Source organism: Bombyx mandarina, chromosome 16 (assembly GCF_030267445.1).
Source record: "Bombyx mandarina strain Sakado chromosome 16, ASM3026744v2".
NCBI classification, from domain to species: Eukaryota; Metazoa; Arthropoda; class Insecta; order Lepidoptera; family Bombycidae; genus Bombyx; species Bombyx mandarina.
Window position 1 is genome coordinate 2,515,989 of NC_143222.1, and position 22,739 is coordinate 2,538,727.

A 22,739-nucleotide genomic window follows, 5' to 3' on the forward strand; every position below is an offset into this window, starting at 1 on the left:
TTGCTGGGATGTAAAAGTATGAAATTTCCTACACTTATAGAGAATATAGAGAAGGAGTGCAGAATACTATTTTTTTTTAATAATACATTACATCAATAAAAAAAATTTACACACCCACCATGTATTTGACACACACACACACCCATTCCTATATACTCTTTGTTTATTGTCAAACTTTTGTTATTGGATACAGTCTGGTCAAATTGAGAATAGGTTAATATTGTTTATCTTTAATATTATTTGTCTATAGTGTACGTAATCTGTGATTATAGAAGTAAGTATAATAGTTTTTGACAATAGAACCTTAATAATGTTCAAACTTATAATTTAAAGTATTATACTCGAATTTCGACTATTGCGGGACCACTGGTTGTTTTTTAAAACATGTCACATTTTCATTGTATTTTTGGGAGACGCACTGTTTCCAATGTGTCGGCAGGTTCGAAGTATGTACTTTGCAGATTTTTCTAAAACTCCATTTCTTTTAGTGACTCTTCCAGCCTTGTGATAGTTTTGGTATACAGCGTGCGTTCTTCTTCTCCTTTAACGTTAAGGATCATTGTTATTTTTAAAGGCACATAATAATACTATGTTAGTTCCCTAGATTTATTAAGGGCACATTACAAAATTTACTCAACCCTGCGTTTTAAAACAAGAAGTTGGTAGTAGATTTTTCTTTCTTTTTTTCTGTCCGTACCATTGCATTTGTTTGGAAAACACCAATCGAGTCATTTAAAACAATTTTGGCCTATAATAGTGAAATAACCCTATACGTCACGTATTTTGTATCGAAGTGATAAATACATCGACACCTATCGTAAAGCTAATTGAAATTAAAAGTACGATATTTAGATTTTCTGGCTTTTGTCACTATTCAATTTTTATTTATTTATTGCTTAGATAGGTGGATGAGCTCATAGCCCACCTGGTGTTTTTTTTTTTTATTGCTTAGATGTTATATGGTTACTGGAGCCTATAGACATCTATTGCGTAAATGCGCCACCGACCTTGAGATATAAGTTCTAAAGTATATTGTAAGGTTACAACGGCTGCCCCACCCTTCAAACCGAAACCCATTACTGTTTCACGGCAGAAATAGGCAGGGTGGTGGTGCGGACCCGTGCGGACTCACAAGAGGTCCTACCACCAGTAATTACGCAAATTATAATTTTCTGGGTTTGATTTTTACTACACGATGTTATTCCTTCACCGTGGAAGTAAATCGTGAATATTTGCTAAGTATGTATTTCATTAGTAAAATTGGTAACCGCCTGCGGGATTCGAACACCGTTGCATCCCTAGATACGAATGCACCGGACATCTTATCCTTTAGGCCACGGTGACTTATCAAATTCAGCGATATATCCTATTGTAAGGAGCCTCCGAAACATCGTCATCGAATACTCGGCAAACCTATATAAGGAGGGTACTTAGATAATTCCGTACATTCTGCTCGTTACACTCGCAGTGCACGGACGACTTGCGATAATCAGTGTTGGTTGCTAGAAAGGTCACGTAAGCCATTTTGTTATTATTTTTGTAAATTGATTATAGAAGTTTGCAGTAATTGGTTTAGTAATAATCGTGTTGATTGTACTTGTATAGGTTAGATTTTATGATCTGAGTTGTAATTATACGGATCGTTTGTTAACTTAATAATTTCTTTATGACATTCCACTTCTGATGCTAAAACTATATTATATCCCTTTTGGCAACCCTAATCAAATAGTACATCACGTGAATATAGAACTACAAGGCTCTCCGTGGACGCAGTAATTGTCTTAAGTGGGCGAAGAATTTTTGCTTCATAATTACAAAAGCAATGGAGTGTTAATTGAATGTTCTTGTTTAGTGAAAGTCGCGTTAGTTCGGTTCGCTTTGAAAATGAAAACTCATGAAAAATAAAGTAAAGAAATGTAGGGATCCTTTTGTTTTTACTGATGAAATTAAAACTTCCATTTAACGTCTAAAGGTATACAGTGTGCTTAGTGCCAGTTTTAACGTTCTTGATAGCGTAAAAGTTAAATTAAATTTGTATGCATTTGGAACAGCGCCCCTAACGGCATACGTAGGCAAACGTTGCAACTCCATACAAATTTGAGTTAACTTTTACTCTATCGAGAACGTTAAAAAACTCGCACTAAGCACACTGGACCCATTTCGATCATCCAGTTCGTTTCCAGATTATTTGGTACGTCCCATTCGGCTGTCGAACTCTGCTGAAATTGCACGCGTAATTACCGGCGCTAGGGGGTATTTTGAGACCACACCCCCTCCATGCCTGGTTTAGCTGCGAAACAATAAGGCGTTTCGTATTGGATCGGTCAGACGTTTTACTATTCAATGAACACTTGCACTTGACGTCTCAAGGTGTGAAAGACGACATGTATAAGAGGGGAGAAAAGAAATGGAATATAATAGAGGAGCATGGAAGGAGAAAACATCTTACCCCGACCACAGGTGACTGGGAGAAGGGCTGAAAAATGATGATGACGTCTCAAGCTGTGTAGAGGCAGTCACATTGTGAGGCCTATAGCGATTTCGAGAAATCGATGTTCATCATACGACTAACGATAGCCATATCGGAACGCGACCGAGTTTCGCTACTCCACCTCAGTTCTGTCTATTAGTTATATGTCAGTTCTATTTCAGTCTTAACAGTGAGATAACGTGTGCGCCCTATTAACAAACGTATTAACGATTCGGCGTATGTTAACCACGCGCGGCCCTGATTGGTGACCCCCTTCTAACTTTAAATAAAGACGCGCTGACCGGTTCAAAGACTACGCTTTTTTTTTTTCATTGTTCCATAGATCGGAGAATTCATAGGCGTGACGGCACCAACCTTTGAGACATGCGCTGGAACTATTGGAAGTGCCGATTGTATAGCAAAACGGCTGCCCCACCCTTCAAACTGGAACGACCGACCTCTGTGCTACCTAAATAGCCAGGGTTGTGGTATCTACGCGTACGGGCTTATGATGTGATACAAAGGCAGTCATTTGAAATTTAAAAAAAATTGTAGATTTTATTTTTGTTACTTAATGTTGCCTCCTTCACCGTTGAAGTCCTCCGCGAACGCATGTTAAGTACGTATCGTTATAGAAAAATTGATACCTGCTTGCGAGATTTAAACTACGGCGAAATAAAAACGCTTGATACGTGTACACCCAGTCCTAACGTGCTTTTGACAAAGACCTTTTGCGTTGAGAAGATTCGGCGAGAAACCCAGTGAGCTGTTTTATGGGTTACTTCGCTCTAGGTGCTTGAAGGACCTAAAAGCACTGGGAGTGGATCCGGGGGATCCCACTAGACATGCTTAGAGATAGAGTGTTATCGTGTTGGTTGGGCCGCTTTGTTGAAGTAGCGTTCTGACGCTACCTTAAGATATTCACGTATCGATAGTATTACTAGTACAAGAGCCTTTTTGTTATGTCGGGGGAAATCGTTAAGAATGCATCCTCCCAACATAAGCAGTTTTGCGGTGAGGATAATAAAGTCGAAAGGATCTAATCTAAAATAATGACTAATATTTTTTATTGCTCTAGGCAATAGGCAAGCTAGGCAATAGGTAGGCAGACGAGCATACGGCCCACCTGATGGGAAGTGGTTACCGTAGCTCATGAACTTCAGCAACGCCAGGGGCACAGCCAAGCTGCGACGCTCCAGATCTAGTCATCGAAGCAGCCGTCTATTATTTAGGTTCGAACTTCCACCCTAAATTATCTGAAAGGTATTTCAGGACCCGAACGACCTGCTGTTGTATCAAAACACGTATGCCCAGAGATAAATCGAGTAAAGCGCGTGTGACGAGTAGCCATCATAGCACACAATATATTTGACAGACATTTTCAAGATAAACTTGCATAATCGACGCTTGAAAGGCAAACGTGACTAAGCGACAATAACTGCTTTGTACATAAATGATAGGCAATAACCATATTCGATGCACAAAAAAAATGTATTTCTAGTTCTATTAAAATCATTTGAATCCTACAGCTAGATTCGTTAAAATAGATTTATTTTTAGGTATTTCAACTTTAAATTAGTCTACTGTAAAGTTCGCGCATTGTCGCTTAGTCACGTTTGCCTTTCAAGCGTCGATTATATACAAATTACGGACAACAACATTCGATCTACCGAGCAATAATAAAATAAATAAATATAATAATAAATATTTAATAACAATCACGCCACGTTAACTGGTCCCGTGATAAGTTCGTAAAGAACTTGTGTTACAGGTACCAGATAACGGAAATAAATGTAAGATTTTTATTATACACGTACATATATTTAATATACATCCATAACCCTGGAAAATACATTTATATTTATTATACAAATATCTTCCCTTGGCGGGATTCGAACCCGCGACCCCCTTGTGTAGTGACCATGTCACTTACCACTACACCAGACGACCGTTAAAATGCAATGTCACTCGCACAATAGAAGATCTTCACTGTTTCGTTAAATCCCCGAACGGGATATGAACAAGGATCAAGAGTAACCAGACCAGACAACTAGACCAGAAATCGTGGGTCGGCTAATAAAAAAGTTCTCTCCGCTAAAGAACTCTTCGTTCGCGTGTATCACGAGCATGAAGTATCGGTGTTATTAACACGCTTCTGTTAGATCGGTGTGCATGTATGTATGTATAGCTTGTGTGTACGGAAATTTTGTACGTCATTTTCATCGACTTAAACTGTTTGAGGTCTGCTTAACTTGAATATTTACAAACGCTTCAAAGACTGATGACAACACTGTATTACGTACTTTGGCCAAAATATTTTGACTAGGATCAGCCGAGTTTACTGGTGGTAGGACCTCTTGTGAGTCCACGCGGGTAGGTACCACCACCCTGCCTATTTCTGCCGTGAAGCAGTAATGCGTTTCGGTTTGAAGGATGGGGCAGCCGTTGTAACTATACTGAGATCTTAGAACTTATATCTCAAGGCGGGTGGCGCATTTACGTTGTAGATGTCCATGGGCTCCAGTAACCACTTAACACCAGGTGGGCTGTGAGCCCGTACACCCATCTAAGCAATAAGAAAAAAATTAATAAAAAAATTATAATAAAAAGTCAAAATTAAATACTAAGTTAATATAACCAATTCCTTCTGATCCAAAAGCCGTTCTAATCTAAAATTAAATTGTATGTATTAATAAATTAGATAAAAGCAATTCTTCAAGTGCGTAAATCCCGGCGTGTGTTTCGATAGGATAGAAAAAAAAAAAAACTGTCAGTTCTGTGTGAAGTTGTCAAGAGAGTTTTAACTATGAATGTGGAAGGCTTTAGAGGAAGAGGTAGACCTAAGAAGAAATGAATGGATTGCGTGAAAGACGTTTCTTTTTGGTTGTGCGTGTAGGCAGACGAGAATACGGCCCACTTGATGTTGAGTGGTTACCATCGCACATGGACGTCAGCAATAAAAGAGCCAAGCCGCTGTCTACCGTTTAATACTCTATGTGTAAGAGAGGAGTGAGCGACGAAACGATATATGATAGAAGAGTATGGAAAGAGAAAACATGTTGCGCTGAACCCAGGTGACTTGGAGAAGGGCAGGAGAATAATGATGTCACATTTCGTCTTCTCGCATGAAAACTGTATAATCTCAAAACTTACTAAATTTTACAGGAGAGAGTTAATGGTTTAACATAATATAATCTTTTTAGTATTAATCATTTTTGCAATATTTATTTTTTAGTTTTTACCAGTTACAATATCTGTCTTTTAAAGTAAGATAAAATTATGTATCAATTTTGTTAATAGTAGTCAAAATATAGGTAAACTAAATAAATAAAAAAACTAAAACTAAACTACGCTCTTTTGCAGTATTTATGAGAAAAATACTGGTGATACCAAATGATTCCGCATATTAACTCGATTTGGAATATCTATATATTAATACGTGAAGCAAAAACTTTGTATCCCTTTTTACGAAAATTGCGCTGACGGAGGAGTATTAAATTTTCCACACTTACAGAGAATATAGAGAAGAAGTGCACAATGCTAATATTTTTTAAATAATGCATAAAAGATACATTAAATCAATAAAGAAAACATTACACACACTACATACCATGTATTTGACGCACACACGCATGCAAACTATTTATTGTCAAACTTTTGTTCTTGACGTCTGTTGTCAAATTGAGATTAAATATTGTTTGTCTTTTTTAATACTTTTTATAGTGTAGTCTTGGCGAAATTTGTGATTATAGAAGTTTAAAATACAACAATAATAGTGTACAAACTTACAATTCTAATTAATTATAGTCGAATTTCGACTACTGCGGGACCTCTAGTTTTTGGAAATTGTACACTCTTAATGCGAAAAGACGATTTGTGCGCTTTTTAAGCGCGTTTTTTTAAAAAACTACAAATACGTTTTGTTTGGGCGTCTGGACTCTGTTATTTTGCGATTCCTTTTACCACAGTAAATAAATCTATCTAAACATGCACAACTATGTTTGGCATCTCGAACACACAAACGTTCGTTGACGGAACGTGTAAATGCGTGTAGCCTGTAACTGACCTCATGTTGACCCCGATTTTTCGTTGAAACTTGCGGACGGATTTCACGAGGCGTTCCGTTTTCCCTAAGCGACGCGATGCTTCGATCAATCACGGGCTGCGCAAGGTCGCGCCTCGTGACAAATTGATTGAAATTAAAAAAAGAAAAAAAAAAGAACTTGATTTCCGATAGAATTATTTAAACTGGCCAGAGAAGCTAATGAATAAGGTTTTATGCAACAATATAAACGGTTTTAAAAAAAAAAGTAAACAAGGTTTCCGATAGAATTATTTACGCTGGCCAGAGAAGCTAATGAATAAGGTTGAGAAGGTTTTATGCAACTTTATAAAACGCTTTTTTTTCTAAACACGGTCTAACTTATTTTCTGTTATTGAATAGATGGATTATCGAGCTCACGAGCCATTAGGTTGTATGCTTGCCGCAACCTATTGATATCGCATCGTCAACGAGGTTATTTGAGACAACTTGAGACATGAGGTCTACGTCTCAATTGTAAAGCATAATGTTTATCCGAATCCATCAAACCACAACAGCTGACTGCTTTTGTGTAAGACCTGGATGATAGTTCCGTGTGAGCTTACACAATGCTCCCCACGAGTAACTTAGTCACAAATTATTTATTACCTGATTATAATCCATTAGCATCATATAAAAATCAAAGTCGAGATTTTATATTACACTTAAAAAAAGGCTAGGACTTTAAATATGTTCCGGTATTTTCCCGCGAAGTTGGTACACAAAAGTTTGGTGCATTGCGGCGGGTTCTGTTGGGATACGGTCCAAACATTTTCCGCATTGAACAAACTTTTTTTCTTATGCTCTAATAACTTGACTAAAGCTGCTTTCAGACTACGCTTTACTATAATGCTATATCATTATTATTATTTTTTATTGCTTAGATGGGTGGACGAGCTCACAGCCCACCTGGTGTTAAGTGGTTACTGGAGCCAATAGACATCTACAACGTAAATGCGCAACCCACCTTGAGATGTAAGTTCTAAGGTCTCAAGTATAGTTACAACGGCTGCCCTACCCTTCAAACCGAAACGCATTACTGCTTCACGGCAGAAATAGTTAGGTACCACCACCCTGCATAGGCAGGTACCTACCCGCGCGGACTCACAAGAGGTCCTGCTACCAGTAATAAATATACGCGTTTTAACAACAATAGCTGGTGGTGGCCTAAATCACAAGCGACAGCGATTTTATCGAAATTGTAAGGCGGTTGCCCAAGTAGCGGTATATTTGCAATGTAGTGGCGGGTAAGTGAGTCGCCACAACTTTGTTGATGTTTATGGACTACAGTCACCAATCAGCACCAGATGAGACCTGAGCTCAGTCAATCATCTAAGCAATTACTAAAAAAACCCCACCTGCCTTTTTGTACGCCTTTTAACTAATCTATACACGAACTAAGAGTAATGTTATGGTATAGTTCAGCGGTCGTGGAACTTTTTAAATTATTACCCCAAAATATTTTTGTGTAAATTGATATTACCCCATGGCGAAGAACAAAAAAAAAAATGAAATCGCTTCTTTTTAGCATCTTTCATATTATAGCCTCCATTATAATTTGATATCACAACGATTCTAAAGAAGTTTCACTTCAATATATACTTTTTACTCATCAAAGTTTCATTTTTACCCCCGTAAAATTTCATTTTACCTCATTTGGGGTAATTTACCCCGGTTCCCCCACCGCTGGTATAGTCCCAGAACACGTGTCCAAAATAGTTAAAAAAAACTAATCTTCTAATGAACTACTTTAATAGACTTATCTGATGACACGGTTGCGAAACGATAATTTCCATTCCCCTTTTTTATCAGTTTACAGACGATAAAATTTTTTTTTTTGTTAATTTGTTTCAAATGTGCACCTGTTGTATCGATTACGTTTATTGATAACGCTTTTTTTTAATGAATATATTTAACACTTTAACTACCGTGTAGGTCACCGGTGCACTACGTGGCGCACTGAAGAAATTGTGTCGATTTTTCTCTTCGATCGTCTTATGAAGGCGCCGGAATATCTAGTAGACTCTGGGAAAGACGAATCCGATGATATTAAGAATGAATACAGTCAAAACCGTTTACTGCGACATCGTTTAGAACAACATGCCGGTTATAATAACCTAAAACAAAGGTCCCGGCTGAATGCTATATGACCGCCTTATTAAAAACATTGCTTTATACGACATTGCTTATAACGACATACCCCATAAAACGACCACATTTAACTAATATTTCGGAGAATTAGATCTGTTAGAACGACCGGCTAAGCTGTATTGTAAACAATTTGAATAAGTATCCACATTTGTCTTCAATGGCTATTGAAATCAGGAAAGAAAACAATAGGATTTCGTTTAGTGTAGGGTCTTTTCTAATTCTTAGAAACAAAACACGTGCATGCAGTAGAGTCAAAGCCCGCTTCTTCATATCTCTTCAGTTAGTTTATTACTTACTTTTTTTTTTTTTTTTTTTCCTACCTATGCTGATAGCCTTGAGAGGCTATTTCAGCTTCACCCTAACGTGTGTAGGTGAGCTCACGGGGCTCAAACCGGAGAGTTGCTAACACTGACCCTAGCAAGAGCAGTGCTTCGCAGAATCTACCACCGGATCGGAAACGCGACCCACTGAGAAGATCCGGCGAGAAACTCAGTGGGCTGTGTCTAGGGGTTAATTCGCTCGTCGAGCCCTTCGTCGCAAGCGACGGGTTCGACGAGGACGGTGACCGGTGCTTGTGGTGCCTAAAAGCACCGTTAATGGATCGGGAGGATCCGTAATGACGTGCTTTGGGCGACGTCGACTGTTTACCATTCGATCTACAGGATCGGGTATGTAGTTTCCAGCGGCCACGACAAGAGGGTTCTCATGTCGTGCCGCCTTCTCGAAATGGCGCAATGATGCCGACTGTAGATACTTACTGACAGAGTCGAGCTCCAGGTCATCGTGGAGATCCACGTTCCTCAGGAACCATGGTGCTCCGACGGCTATCCTGCAGAATCGGGATTGAATAACCTGAAGGGGCTTCAAGTTGGTGCGGGCTGCGTGAGCGAACACTACGCTTGGATACGTCATAACGGGGCGTATGCAAGTTTTGTAGAGAGTTACCTTATTACGGAGGGACAGTTTGCTTCGCTTGCAAAGCATAGGGTAGAGACGTCCTAATATGAAGGCGGCACGGTCGCGTACCGTTTTAATATGGGGACGGAATGTCATCCCTCTGTCGAGGGTGACGCCTAGGTATTTGACCTGCGAGGCCCACAGTATGGGCTGGCCAAAGAGAGTAACGGGGCTAACGGCGGAGGTGTTTGCGCGCCTATTAGGGAGTGGGATTACTTACTAGCGACCCGCCCTCGCTTCGCTTCGGAAACATTAAAATACACATGAAACAAAAAAATAAAATAAAAAATAAAATAAAAAAAGTAGCCTATGTTCATCAGGGACAATGTCGGCTTCTAATGGAAAAAGAATTTTTCAAATCGCTCCAGTAGTTTCGGAGCCTATTCGAAACAAACAAACAAACAAATCTTTCCTCTTTATAATATTATAGTATAGATCTATACACAAGACGCACCAAAACTTTGTGGAGTTATTCGTGAAACTTTCAAAATGTCGCAAAGAAAAAGAAAACAAATTAATATTGAAGAAAAATTGCATATTATGTAAATATATTTTTCCAATAATTCCCTATCGATTTGTTTGTACTTGCACGATACACATTAAACGTCACCGGTTGTTACGACTATCGGTTTTTACGACTGAATATGAGCAGTCCCTTCGATGTCGTTATAACAGATTTTGACTGTATATTGTTACGCGCTGGGGTTCGGGATAAATAAAATTCTATCATAGTACAAGTTAACACTGTAAAAACACTTTAAAATTCTCAATTCACTTCTTCCGCTTCACTTCAGGTGATCCTTTCGCTTCGAGTAGTTCCGATTACTAACTGACTGCGTGCCATCTCTGCAACGCTTTTATAGCCGATACCACATTCCTAGAATTATCGAGAATATTCCACACAAGTCGAGTAATATGTTTCCGCTATCTGACAATAGATGGCGTTGTACTTCTCGAGCGTTCTAGATACTACTAGATCCTTCGATATTCGTTCGACTATTCGGCGTTACTCTTACTGGCGTAACAAATTTTCTAAGAGACCTAAAACACTAAAACATACGTTGACAAACAAAAGAAGGCAAAGTTAGGCAATCCGGGCGTATTAGTAACAGAAATAGACATGGCAGTCAACGTGTTAAATATATCATTATATGCATTAGTTTTATTACTTAAAATACTCGTTGATTGTAACATTTTTTTTCGTAGGAAACCAGACTAATTAAATTTTTGACGTAGATGTTTTCGAACGCCGAAGACTAAGTACAAATATCCTTAAAACTTAAAATAATATATTTTTTATTACGGGATTTTTTATGCTTAGGGTTTAGGTGAATTAATTCATCGTGGAAATCGTGAACATGGGCTTAGTAGGTATTTCTTCTGACATCCCTAGAATTATCGAGAATATTCCTGACAGGTCAAGTAGTTTCGATATGTGTTTCCACTATTTGATAATAGATGGCGTTGTACTTCTCAAGCTTTCTCGATTTGACTACTTCTTTCGTTTCTGCTATTCGACGATAGATGGCGTTACTCTTACCGTCTTCCTATACTTCTATCCTCAATGTATTGATTGGCTTAATTCACGAAAATATGGGTCTTACAAATAATGATATTAAAACTGTTACCTAAAAGTTCACAGTAAGAAGATAATTAGTTTTATTTGCTCCACCACTATACTAGATTAAGTTTGCAAATTTTATTCGCCCCTCGTCTTCCATGAACTGCAAGGCTTTTGACTTATTAAGGAAAAACGCGCAACAGATGTGCTATTACTATTGGCTGCGTAAAATATACAAAACTACCGAAAGCCATTTCACCAAGGGCCATACATATATCGTTTGGTTGGAATTCTATAATCGCTTATTGACCAGATTTAGGTAGCTTTATTATTGATGACAGGCAAGGTATGCCGGAGAAGGCACAGAGGCAGAAATCCAATGCGCTGGTCGGACCAAATACGCTTCACTCTCAATACCTCAGTCCACATTGCTATCCACACAGCCGAGGACAGGCAGGAATGGCGCAAGATGATGTAGGAGAAAGTTATTAGAGGAGGCCACGACCCTCAGCACTGAGGATTATCGACGCAAGGAGGAGAGATTATTGGTGTCCTGTTGTCTTAGCGAATTTCAACACAATTTTATAAGCTTGACTAATATCTATCTATGTATCATAATATTTCGACGTACCTTTCACCGGCTTTAAGACGTGCGATTAACTTGTTAATTTGTACACGTCTCAAAGACCGATGGCAATACAATTATGTTATTACTTTGGCCATATCACTTGATAATTTTTTTTTTATTACGCTGGATGGGTGGACAAGCCCACAGTCCAACAGGTGTTAAGTGGTTGCTGGAGCCCATAGATATCTAAACGTAAACGCGCCACCCACCTTTTTTCCTTTTTCTTTTTCCTACCTAAGGCCTAACACGAACCCTAGCAAGAGCCGTGCTTCGCAGAATCTGCCACCGGATCAGAAACGCGACCCACAGAAGATCCGGCAAGAAACTCAGTAGGCTGTGTCTGTGGGTTAATTTACTCGTCGAGCCCTTCGTCGGTGCTTGAGGTGCCTAAAAGCACCGTTAGTGGATCGGGAGGATCCGAAATGACCTGTTTTGGGCGACGTCGACTGTTTACCATTCTGTCCGCAGGATCGGGAATGTAGTTACCGGCGGCCACGATGAGAGGGTTCTCGTGTCGTGCCGCTTTGTCGAAGTGGCGCATCGATGCCGACTGTAGATACTTACTGATGGACTCTTAAGTCCAGGTCATCATGGAGGTCGATGTTCCTGACGAACCACGGGGCTCTGACGGCTATCCTGCAAAAACGGGATTGAATAACTTGGAGACCACCCACCTTGAGTTATAAAGTCTCAAGTATAGTTACAACGGCTGCCCCACCCTTCAAACCGAAACGCATTACTGCTTTACAGCAGAAATAGGTAGGATGATCAGGATTAAAATGAACATTGTTTTAGTATGGTATGTTCATTTTTCGTTATTTAAACATTTATATTCACTATACAATCGTATATACTCAAGTTATATATTTATCATGTCCATTAATTATTGAGAACGTCGCGCACTCCTTGTACAGGTCGAATAAATTTAAATTCAATAGAAATTTTTGCTCCAGTATAATCGATGCACAATGCTACATATTTTATTGTATCGGTTCGATAACCTTATTTTGTGTGACACGATATTAATGAGCACTTGTATGCAGTGGTATTTAAAGCTGTCAATTCATTTCGTAATATTAGATTCTGCAACCGAGGCTTATGATACGTAAAAGTAATTGCCCTCGATAAGGAGGTGTATTCATAGGAAAATACCGTATGTGATGGAACATATTGGATACTAATCGAAAAGAAGATTGTTTTTTTTAAGGGATTTTATGACCTGGTAACTGAGACCTTTAATTCATGTCTTATTTTAATTTATATTCATATTTTTATGAAAAATGATATTATGGAGTGAAATGAAATGAGGATGATTAATTTGAGACATTAATCAACTGGGATGAAATTAAATGAAATGAAATGGGATGAAATATAATCTCGGTAAAATGGTGGTCATTCACTAAGATTTTTTCAGTGGACTTTTTGGAGGATCCCGAGAAGTTACGTCCAGCGGCTTTGTTTCATTTTCCCACATTTGTCCACTTTCACAGATATTAAACAGTTAATAAACCACCATTATTACACATTTAAACCCGAAGAAACACTAAATAGACAAAATAAAACAAATCACACAACTTCACTCCTCGCGTTCCCGCCAAAAAGTCCAAGAAGATTGCTTAATTTAATCTAATGTGGCAATATTAAAACTATAAATTCACGAAATAGCTCAAAGATTAGTAAATTTTATTACAAAATTTTGAAGTAAAGCTGTGACTATCGTCCCTCATTTTACGATGCAAAAATGGGGTAGGTATATATTTGCGAAATTCTGACTGGTAGATACCAGCTTGGATTTAGTGGTAGGCAGCAGCTTGGCTCTGCCCCTGGCATTTCTGAAGTCCATGGGCGACGGTAACCACTCACCATCAAGTTTTTTGTTATTGCTTAGATGGGTGTACGAGCTCACGGCCCATCTGGTGTTAAGTGGTTACCGGAGCCCATAGACAACGTAAATACATTTCTCCTCGTGCGAACTAGTCCATAGACACAACCCACTGAGTTTCTCGCCGGATCTTCTCTGTGAATCGTGAATCCGATCCGGTAGTAGATTCATCCAAGCACTGCTCTTGCTAGGGGTAGTGTTAACAATTCACTCAGGTTGAGCCCGTGAGCTCACCTACCGGTCCGCGTGAAGTTGGAATGGCTCCTTAGGCTACCAACGATTAGGTAGGGAATAAAAATATATATGTATATCATTTCGGATTCCAAACTTCGTGGTTGCAAATGGCTTCCAACACAGCCTGTACGTCTTGAGACGCGACGGCGTGCGTGCTGTGGTCTATGGACCGTGAGTTGTGCCTATCTATGCGAGTAAAACGCACACGGATAGCAATAATTTATGTGGACGTTAATAACTTCATAGCTCTCGGTCTACTTACTTCGTCGTCACTCCCGCCTTTGGTAGTATAGTTACATGAAATCTTAATACGCGACACTTATCTTTGTATTTTAAAGGTTCGTTTTATTTGGTATTAGCATGAATAGTTCGATGTTTTCGAACTTCAATTAAGTATATCACATTCAAACAGCTGAAGTTTTTTTGTCTTTAATATTTTTTCTAAATTTTAAACTTTAAATAGATCTCCTGTGATGTTGTAAAAATGTCGCTTAAACCAAATTGCCTTTCACCCCTCGATATATACGTAAAATAAACAGTAGCAGGAATGTGGAACGCACGAACGGTGCAACTAAATGTAGCCGTGATTTGATTTCATTGTCACGGCCAGTTTAGGCAGCGGCTTGGCTCTGCCCCTGGCATTGCTGAAGTCCATGGGCGACGGTAACCATTCACCATCAGGTGGGCCGTATGCTCGTCTGCCTACAAGGGCAATAAAAAAAAAATATATTTTAGATGAAAAAAAGTATGTTTGGTACGTAATCTATAACTAACTTCTGGGTGATTTGTCGGTAGTTTAATCAGATCTCACTGGACTTATTTAAGTGGAGATCATCAATAATTTCAATTGCGTTATCATCTCCGAGCAAAATATGTTGCATATGGTTTTTAAAAGCGACCTTAAACTCTATTTGTCTTCCATTATCGTAAAATACTATATAATAGTGATCCAAAATAATAATATGCTTAATGCCGTCCACCTTGAGCCATGGAGTTGAAGTCCCTTTTATTTTAAACGAGCTGACCCGGCAGAATTCCTAGTGCCTCAATCAATAAATAAAAGACCTAAGCTTTTGTTTAAAATAAACTTGAAACAAAGGAATCCGTCCGAGGGGGGGGACATTAAACGAAAAACAAAATTGTTATTTTTATTTAATTCCGAGGATTTTCATAATATTTATCTACCTTTTAAACCTTCTCTGGACTTCCACAAATAATTCAAGACCAAAATTAGTCAAATCGGTCCAGCCGTTCTCGAGTTTTAGCGAGACTAACGAACAGCAATTCATTTTTATATACATGGATATAGATAGATGACGGCCGTTCTATCCCTCAAACTGGAGGTACTTGAAAATGACCAGTTCTGTAGTCAAATTGTGAGATATCACAATAAGCCCATTAGTTGCTAAAAAGTCATATATTCACTCGCCTTTTAAACACTATAAACCTTTTTCTTTTTACATCATCATCATCATCATCATCATCATAATCGGTTGCTCTTGACAGGGCAGTCGTGGTCATGTGGAATTCATGCTTATTAAAGCCTTAACAGCTGTTTTCCATAGTTTGCGAACCGAGGCCCGGCGCACACACTCGTTAAGTAGGGTTTTATACAGGACGCATATTAGTGATTATGTAGCTTACAATAGCCCAGTAAGTTTATTGCAATAATCTATATGAAAAGTAGATATACCTATTAAAACACTAATTACGTAGAACTAAGAGTGTTTTGGGGCAATTATAAACATAACATTGACAAACGAAGCTAAAGCGCCCAAAAACTTCGTACTTAGTATGTGTATTGTATTGTGTACCAAGAAAGGCGCCGGAATATCTAGTAGACTCAGGGAAAGACAATTCCGATGATACTGAGAATTAACCTTATTTCTAAGAGACCTAAATGACTAAAACATACCTACATTGACAAACAAAAGAAGGTAAAGTTAGGCAATCCATTCTCTTAGTAACAAAAATCGACATAATTACTTCAGTGCGCCGCGTAGGGCACCGGTGACCTACATGGCAGTCAACTTAAATACTTGTAATGAATAACGTATTTATTTGGATAAGGATTAATATCATCTATATATTAATACGTGAAGCAAAAACTTTGTATCCCTTTTAACGAAAATTGCGCGGACGGAGGAGTATGAAATTTTCCACACTTAAATAGAATATAGAGAAGAAGTGCACAATGCTAATATTTTTTTTAAATAATGCATAAAAGATACATTAAATCAAGAAAGAAAACATTACACACACTACATACCATGTATTTGGCGCACACACGCATGCATACTATTTATTGTCAAACTTTTGTTCTTGACGTCTGTTGTCAAATTGAGATTAAATATTGTTTTCTTTGTTAATGTTTTTTATAGTGTAGTCTTCGCGACGATTTTAATTTATAGAAGTATAAAATACAATCATAATAGTGTACAAGCTTACAATTCCAATTAATTATAGTCGAATTTCGACTACTGCGGGACCTCTAGTCTTTATAAAAACACCTTCGCAAATAATGCTTTATTTTAGAACAAATTTGGTTCGCATAAAAAAGGCTATAGTGAGCCAACCTTAAAATATAGACATATGCCCTATTTTTAAGAACTTTTGAAGGGGAACCATTCTGTCATACATTATTTTAGTGAAACCTTAACCATTTCCGCAGCGCACGCAGCGGATGCTCTGAAAAGGGAAAAAACCCTGATTTCGAAACATTCTTTATTGGTGCTCCGCTTGTGTTGATCTTAGCGTGATGTTATGTAGGTAGTTTTACAATTACAGAGCATAATGCGACTCAGTGACGCACAATGCCGAATTATGCTGAAGCTTAATTGGAACGTGAATTAGTTTTCAAATGCATCAGCAGAGTGCGCTAAGTTAGCACAGTTTTAATTAACATTGATTATTTCTAAGAAACTACGACGAAACGAAAGCCTTACAATTTTATTTCAACATTAAATAATATCACTAACGATAATATAAACAAAATTTCGATCAATGCCAACTTAAAGAAAAAACACTTGTCAATTTTCTGTCACTGAGTCGGTATCGATTGCGAGTATCACGCGAGAGCAGTACTTTTGAGAGTGCTCGATTGTGCGAAGTGTTGCTGTAGTTGGAACATTCAACGTTGAGCATTATGCCGCATAATGCGCTCTTGTGCTGTAATTGGAAAACTACCATAGTTCCTCAAATTAGCGCGTTCAACCAACAACAACCAACATAAACAAACAAACTCTTCAGCTTTATAATATTAGTGTAGATAGGTTACTTTTAAGGCATCGGTATTTGAAGTGCGTACCATGTTTTAAATTCACAGATATGTGCACTGGCGAAGCAAGTGGATTTATCGGAGAGACAGGTGGAAAGATGGTGGCGTTTACGTCGCAGCCAAGACAAGCCCTCCACCCTGGTCAAGTTCTGCGAGAACTGTTGGAGATGCAGCTTCTATTTGTACAACTTCTCGTACGGTATGTTCATACTATGGGAGAAAACTTGGCTGTGGGATATCGACCAGTGCTACATTGGCTATCCCCATCAGGTTAGTAACGGCAATACTTTTTAAATTTCTTTGCGACTTTATTGGCTCTAATATTGGTTTTAACAATTGTTTTTGGTTACCGATCTTCGTTCTTGCTTTCCTTTTTTTTTTCTCTACCTTATCCCATTAGGTGGAGTCGGCACAGCAAAATTTTCTCTTCCATTCTCTTCTATCAACCGTCATCTCAACACTCATTCCTTTATACGTTCTTGCTATATTTCGTTAATGACATCGGGGACGATTCAATGTTTGATTGGTTGATCTATGTTGATTAGACCTTGAGTGCGGAGAACAATCGTTTCCATGGCCGAGACCAGCCTGACCGATCATCCTGGAAATCTATCTACCTGATGGTGAGAGGTAATCATCGCCCATGGACTTCAGCAATGCTAGCTAGGGGCAGAGCCAAGCCGCTGCCTACCGTTAAGTATTCTCCACAAGCCTCGTTTGAAGAAGGACACGTCATAGCGCTCGGGAAACACCGTGGAGGGGAGCTCATTCCAAAGCCGGAAGGTACGTGCAAAAAAGATCTCTGGAAACGCACCGTGGATGAACGCAGTGGCTCTAGGTAGTGTGGATGAACTCTAACTCCGGTGGCGGGCGGTGCGATGGTAAAAACGGGATGAAATCAGATGGAATCATCTCAAACAATTCCTCAGAGCACTCCCCATGGAAAATACGGTACAAAATACAGAGAAAAGAAGACCCAGAGGTTCCAAACTTCCAATCCAGTTCCAATCCTCTTCTATATCTGTACTAAATATCTGGATACAAACATTTGCTGTAACACGACCTCATTCACAAGATTATACGGTGTTATGAGGATTACTGAGGATACAATTATTAAACAAAGGATAATAACCTAGATAATTCATTTGTGAGATTATCACATGATACCAATTTTAGATGTCGTTAAAAGATATGGATGTTAAGAAATAGTAGTTTGATTTTACGTAACGATTTTACGTTATGTGTATGTAAGTATATTAGTATGTATTGTATGTATGTATATAAATCAGTTAGCTATATATTTCATATTATATGTAAACGGTATATATCTGTTTATTGTATGTATATATACATATTTATGATTGAAAGATTACTGGTGGCCCGAAGGCCTTTCCAGTTTTACCAGGACAGGTGGGCGAGCAAAGGCTCAGCCAGGAGGGGTGGGATTTGCTAACTGCCCGAGCGCCTCGGAAGGAAAGCTAACAACTCAAGAGCAATTGCTTGAGTTGTTAGGTCTATAATAATGTATTGCCTTTAGTACACCGCAACATACCTGCAATATTTTTATATTTTCCAGAATTTCTGTAAATTAAACGGTTGTCTGGAAGAGATCGCTTTTAGCCATAAGACCGTCTATTGTACAAATGCTTTTTGACTGTTTTTTTTTAATGTAAATTGTGTTTTGGTGTGTAATAAATTGTATTCTCCCTGTCTCTCTCTTTCTCTCTCACTCTCACTCTCACTCTCTCTCTCTCTAACGTCACATACGCTTTCAGGGTGTGACCGGCGACGTGTGGTGGTACTACATGATATCGTCCGCGTTCTATTGGTCGCTGACCATCTCGCAGTTCTGGGACGTCAAGCGCAAGGACTTCTGGCAGATGTTCGTCCACCACATCGCCACCATAGCGCTGCTCTCGTTCAGCTGGGTCTGCAACCTGCACCGGATCGGGACCCTGGTTCTGCTGACGCACGACTGCGCGGACATATTCTTGGAGGCGGCCAAGGCCACGAAATACGCGAGCTACCAGAAGCTATGCGATTTCCTTTTCACGATCTTCACTCTGTTATGGATAGTAACGAGGAATGGTATTTATCCGTTCTATATTATTTGGAGGTAAGATTTTGTATATGCAATTGTTTGTGTCTTTTAGTAATACGAATAGTCTAGTGTTCTTAACAGACTTCAAGAAAGAAAACACACACACTGAACTAGTCGGGGACGCGAGACCGTGTGGAGCGCTTCGTGATTTGTCGGCGCCGCTCGGAGCCGCCTCGGCAAGCCAATCGCGACACACTTATATTTTCGTTTCGTTTCATTTCGTTTCATCGAGTTTGAAATCACACCCAACGATTCTAAAGAAGTTTCACTTCAAAAAGATGAATGTTCTCAATTCAACTTATTATATTATTTTATTATTGCTTAGATGGGTGGACGGGCTCACGGCTCACCTGGTGTTAAGGGGTTACTAATGAAATACGAACTTAACAGTTGTACACGATTGACTTCCGTCATCATTATGTGGCTAGAGTTTAGTTCTGCCGTGGAGCAGTAATGCGTTTCGTTTTTAAGTGCGGGGCAGCCGTTATGTTGTTAAAAGTGAGTCCTTAGAACTCATGTTTCAAGGTGGGTGGCGGTATTTACGTTGTGGATGTCTATGAGCTTCGGTAACCACAACTCCATGTATAGGTAACTATACTGAGACCTTAGAACTTCTATCTCAAGGTGGGTGGTGCATTTACGTTGTAGATGTCTATGGGCTTTAGAAACCACTTAACACCATGTGGGCTGTGAGCTCGTCCAACCATCTAAGCATAAAAAAGGCCCTGAGCTCGTCCACGCTTTTAAAACAATAAAAATAATACATTTTCATTTATTTTCAGCACGTCAATCCGAGCACCGATGTTGCTTCCAATGTTCCCTGCCTATTACATATTCAATTCGCTGCTCTGTTTGCTGTTGGCTCTACACATGGTTTGGACCTGGCTCATAGTTCAAGTCGCCTACAAGTCCATAAGCGCCGGGCAGGTGAGTAACGGTTCCTTGTCGACAGATGGCGTTAGTGTATCGTATCCTCCCGATCCACTAACGGTGCTTTTAGGTACCTCAAGCACTAGTCATCGTTCTCGTCGAACCCGTCGCTTGCAACGAAGGGCTCGACGAGTAAATTAACCCTCAAACACAGCCCACTGAGTTTCTCGCCGGATCTTCTCAGTGGGTCGCGTTTCCGATCCGGTGGTAGATTCTGCGAAGCACTGCTCTTGCTAGGGTCAGTGTTAGCAACGTCTCCTGCTTTGAGCCCCGAGAGCTCACCTACACGATTGGGTTACGCTGACATACCCTTTCAAGGCTATGAGTTTAGGTATGAAAAAAAAGTATCTGGTACCCTCAACACAGAGAATCCCAATTTGTTTCCAGTTATATAGTTATTTCCAGTTATAGTTGATGGTAGGCAGCGGCTTGGCTCTGCCCCTGGCATTGCTGACGTCCATGAGCGACGGTGACCACTTACCATCAGGTGGGCCGCATGCTCGTCTGCCAACAAAGACAATAAAAAAAAATTTAATTTATTTATTATTTATCATTTACAGATGGAAGGCGACATTAGAAGCTCCAGTTCGGATATCAGTGACAGCTCTCATCATTCAAACCACAGCACGCCAAATCGCGTTCGAAGTAAAAAGTGAGTTTCTAGTGAACAAAGATTTTTTTCTCTCTTATAAAACCTAAGTGAAACTCCACTATAAATATACGTGACTATAATTTACTAGTACGCGTTTAGGTTAAAAATAATAAAACTACCCTCGCTTTGACTTGTGAGGTCGTTGGCCTCTTGTGTCGTCAGATTATCGTTTTTGTCTTACATTGCGTGCCGCGGCGAACACACGTCACAATGGATATTTTTTACTGGTAGTAGGACGTCTTGTGAGTCCGCGCGGGTAGGTACCACCGCCCTGTCAATTTCTGCCGTGAAGCAGTAATGCGTTTCGGTTTGAAGGCTGGGACAGCCGTTGTACTGTTAAAACTGAGACCTTAGAACTCATATCTCAAGGTGCCGGCATTTTTGTAAGTTATAGATGTCTATGGGCTCCAGTAACCCCTTAACATCAAGTGGACTGTAAGCTCGTCCACCCATTTAAGAAATAAAAACAAAACGCAGACAGATGATAGTACTAATGACACCTTTGATGATGGGTCGATGATCTTTTTACAACGGTAAAATTAGTTTTAATTGCGCTCGACGTGTTTTCGTTACATCGACGGCCTTGCGCACGTGTGATTGAGATGGCCTGTTTTTTGTTTAATTACAGAGACGCGTAAGGTCACTTCACGTGTATTGGGGTAGATGAGGGGGGGGGGTGACTGTCCCTAGCGCCAGACTCATCACTCCAAGGGTCATGACGTCACAGTATCCTCAGGTGTTCAGAGAAAACGTCCGGATTACTCTGCACAGACAACTCTTTGCGTCCTTAATTTACGTATATAGATATCGATGGGTGAAAGACTATTTTGGCATAAGCGACATTTTTGACATTACAGGAGAGTCATTTAAAGTTTAATTTTTGTACGAAATATCATTTAAATAAAAACTTGCTTAGCTATTTGAATGGAGGAAACTTAATTGAAGTACAATTAAAAACATCGAACTGTTGATGCTAATACCAAATAAAACGCACCTTTAATTACAAAGATAAATGTGGCTTAAACCAAATTATCTTTCAGCCCTCGATATATACAAGAACGTGTTAAGGACGTAACAATCGTCTGTAATATCAGTTAGTTAGTAGCTCGTTAGATAGTATCGAAGATTGAATGTTGTAAATAATGAAAGGGAACGGTGATTTTGAAATTGTATTCATTAATTATCATAAACAGGGGTGAAAAGCTATTTGGTTTAAGCGAGATTTGGCTTTTTTTGCTACCTATGCTGATAGCCTTGAGAGATTATTTCAGCTTCACCCTAACGTGTAGGTGAGCTTACGGAGCTTAAACCGGGGTGTTGCTAACACTGGCCCTAGCAAGAGCAGTGCTTCGCAGAATCTACCACCGGATCGGAAACGCGACCTGAGAAGATCCGGCGAGAAACTCAGTGGGCTGTGTCTATGGGTTAATTCGCTCGTCGAGCCCTTCGTCGCAAGCGACGGGTTCGGCGAGGACGGCGACCGGTGCTTGAGGTACCTAAAAGCACCGTTAATGGATCGGGAGGATCCGTAATGACGTGTGCTTTGCTTAATAAAATCGACATTTATCTTTGTATCTGAAGGTGCATTCAAATAGGTGAAGAAGTTTTTGAAGCTATACTTCTTTAGGCGCGTTATGAAAAATTGATGAGAGTGAAATTTTACGATGCGCGCGCACCGTGACACAAAATTAACAGAAATGAAGTTGCCCACTAAATCGCTCATTACAATACGACCGACGTAACTTGGCGAGTCTGAATATAGCCGCAGGTGAACTTTCGCGCATGTACACTCGTAAAAAAATGTGTTATTAGCAT

General features: G+C 39.4%; 1 protein-coding gene across 3 annotated transcripts in view; it reads left to right on the forward strand.

Annotated features, from left to right (window-relative positions):
• LOC149501220 (ceramide synthase 6) overlaps window positions 1-22,545 on the forward strand; it is a 34,194-nt gene extending 11,649 nt beyond the window's left edge. For 2 of the 3 annotated variants that reach the window (XM_089733873.1, XM_089733874.1), the window contains 5 exons: window positions 17,290-17,511; window positions 19,017-19,357; window positions 20,125-20,269; window positions 20,833-20,924; window positions 21,553-22,545. In XM_089733873.1, the coding sequence (XP_089589999.1) occupies window positions 17,290-17,511; window positions 19,017-19,357; window positions 20,125-20,269; window positions 20,833-20,924; window positions 21,553-21,562 (810 nt within the window). In that variant the 3' untranslated portion in view covers window positions 21,563-22,545. The other variant, XM_089733875.1, reaches the window with a different exon arrangement.
• The last annotated feature ends 194 nt before the right edge of the window (window positions 22,546-22,739 follow it).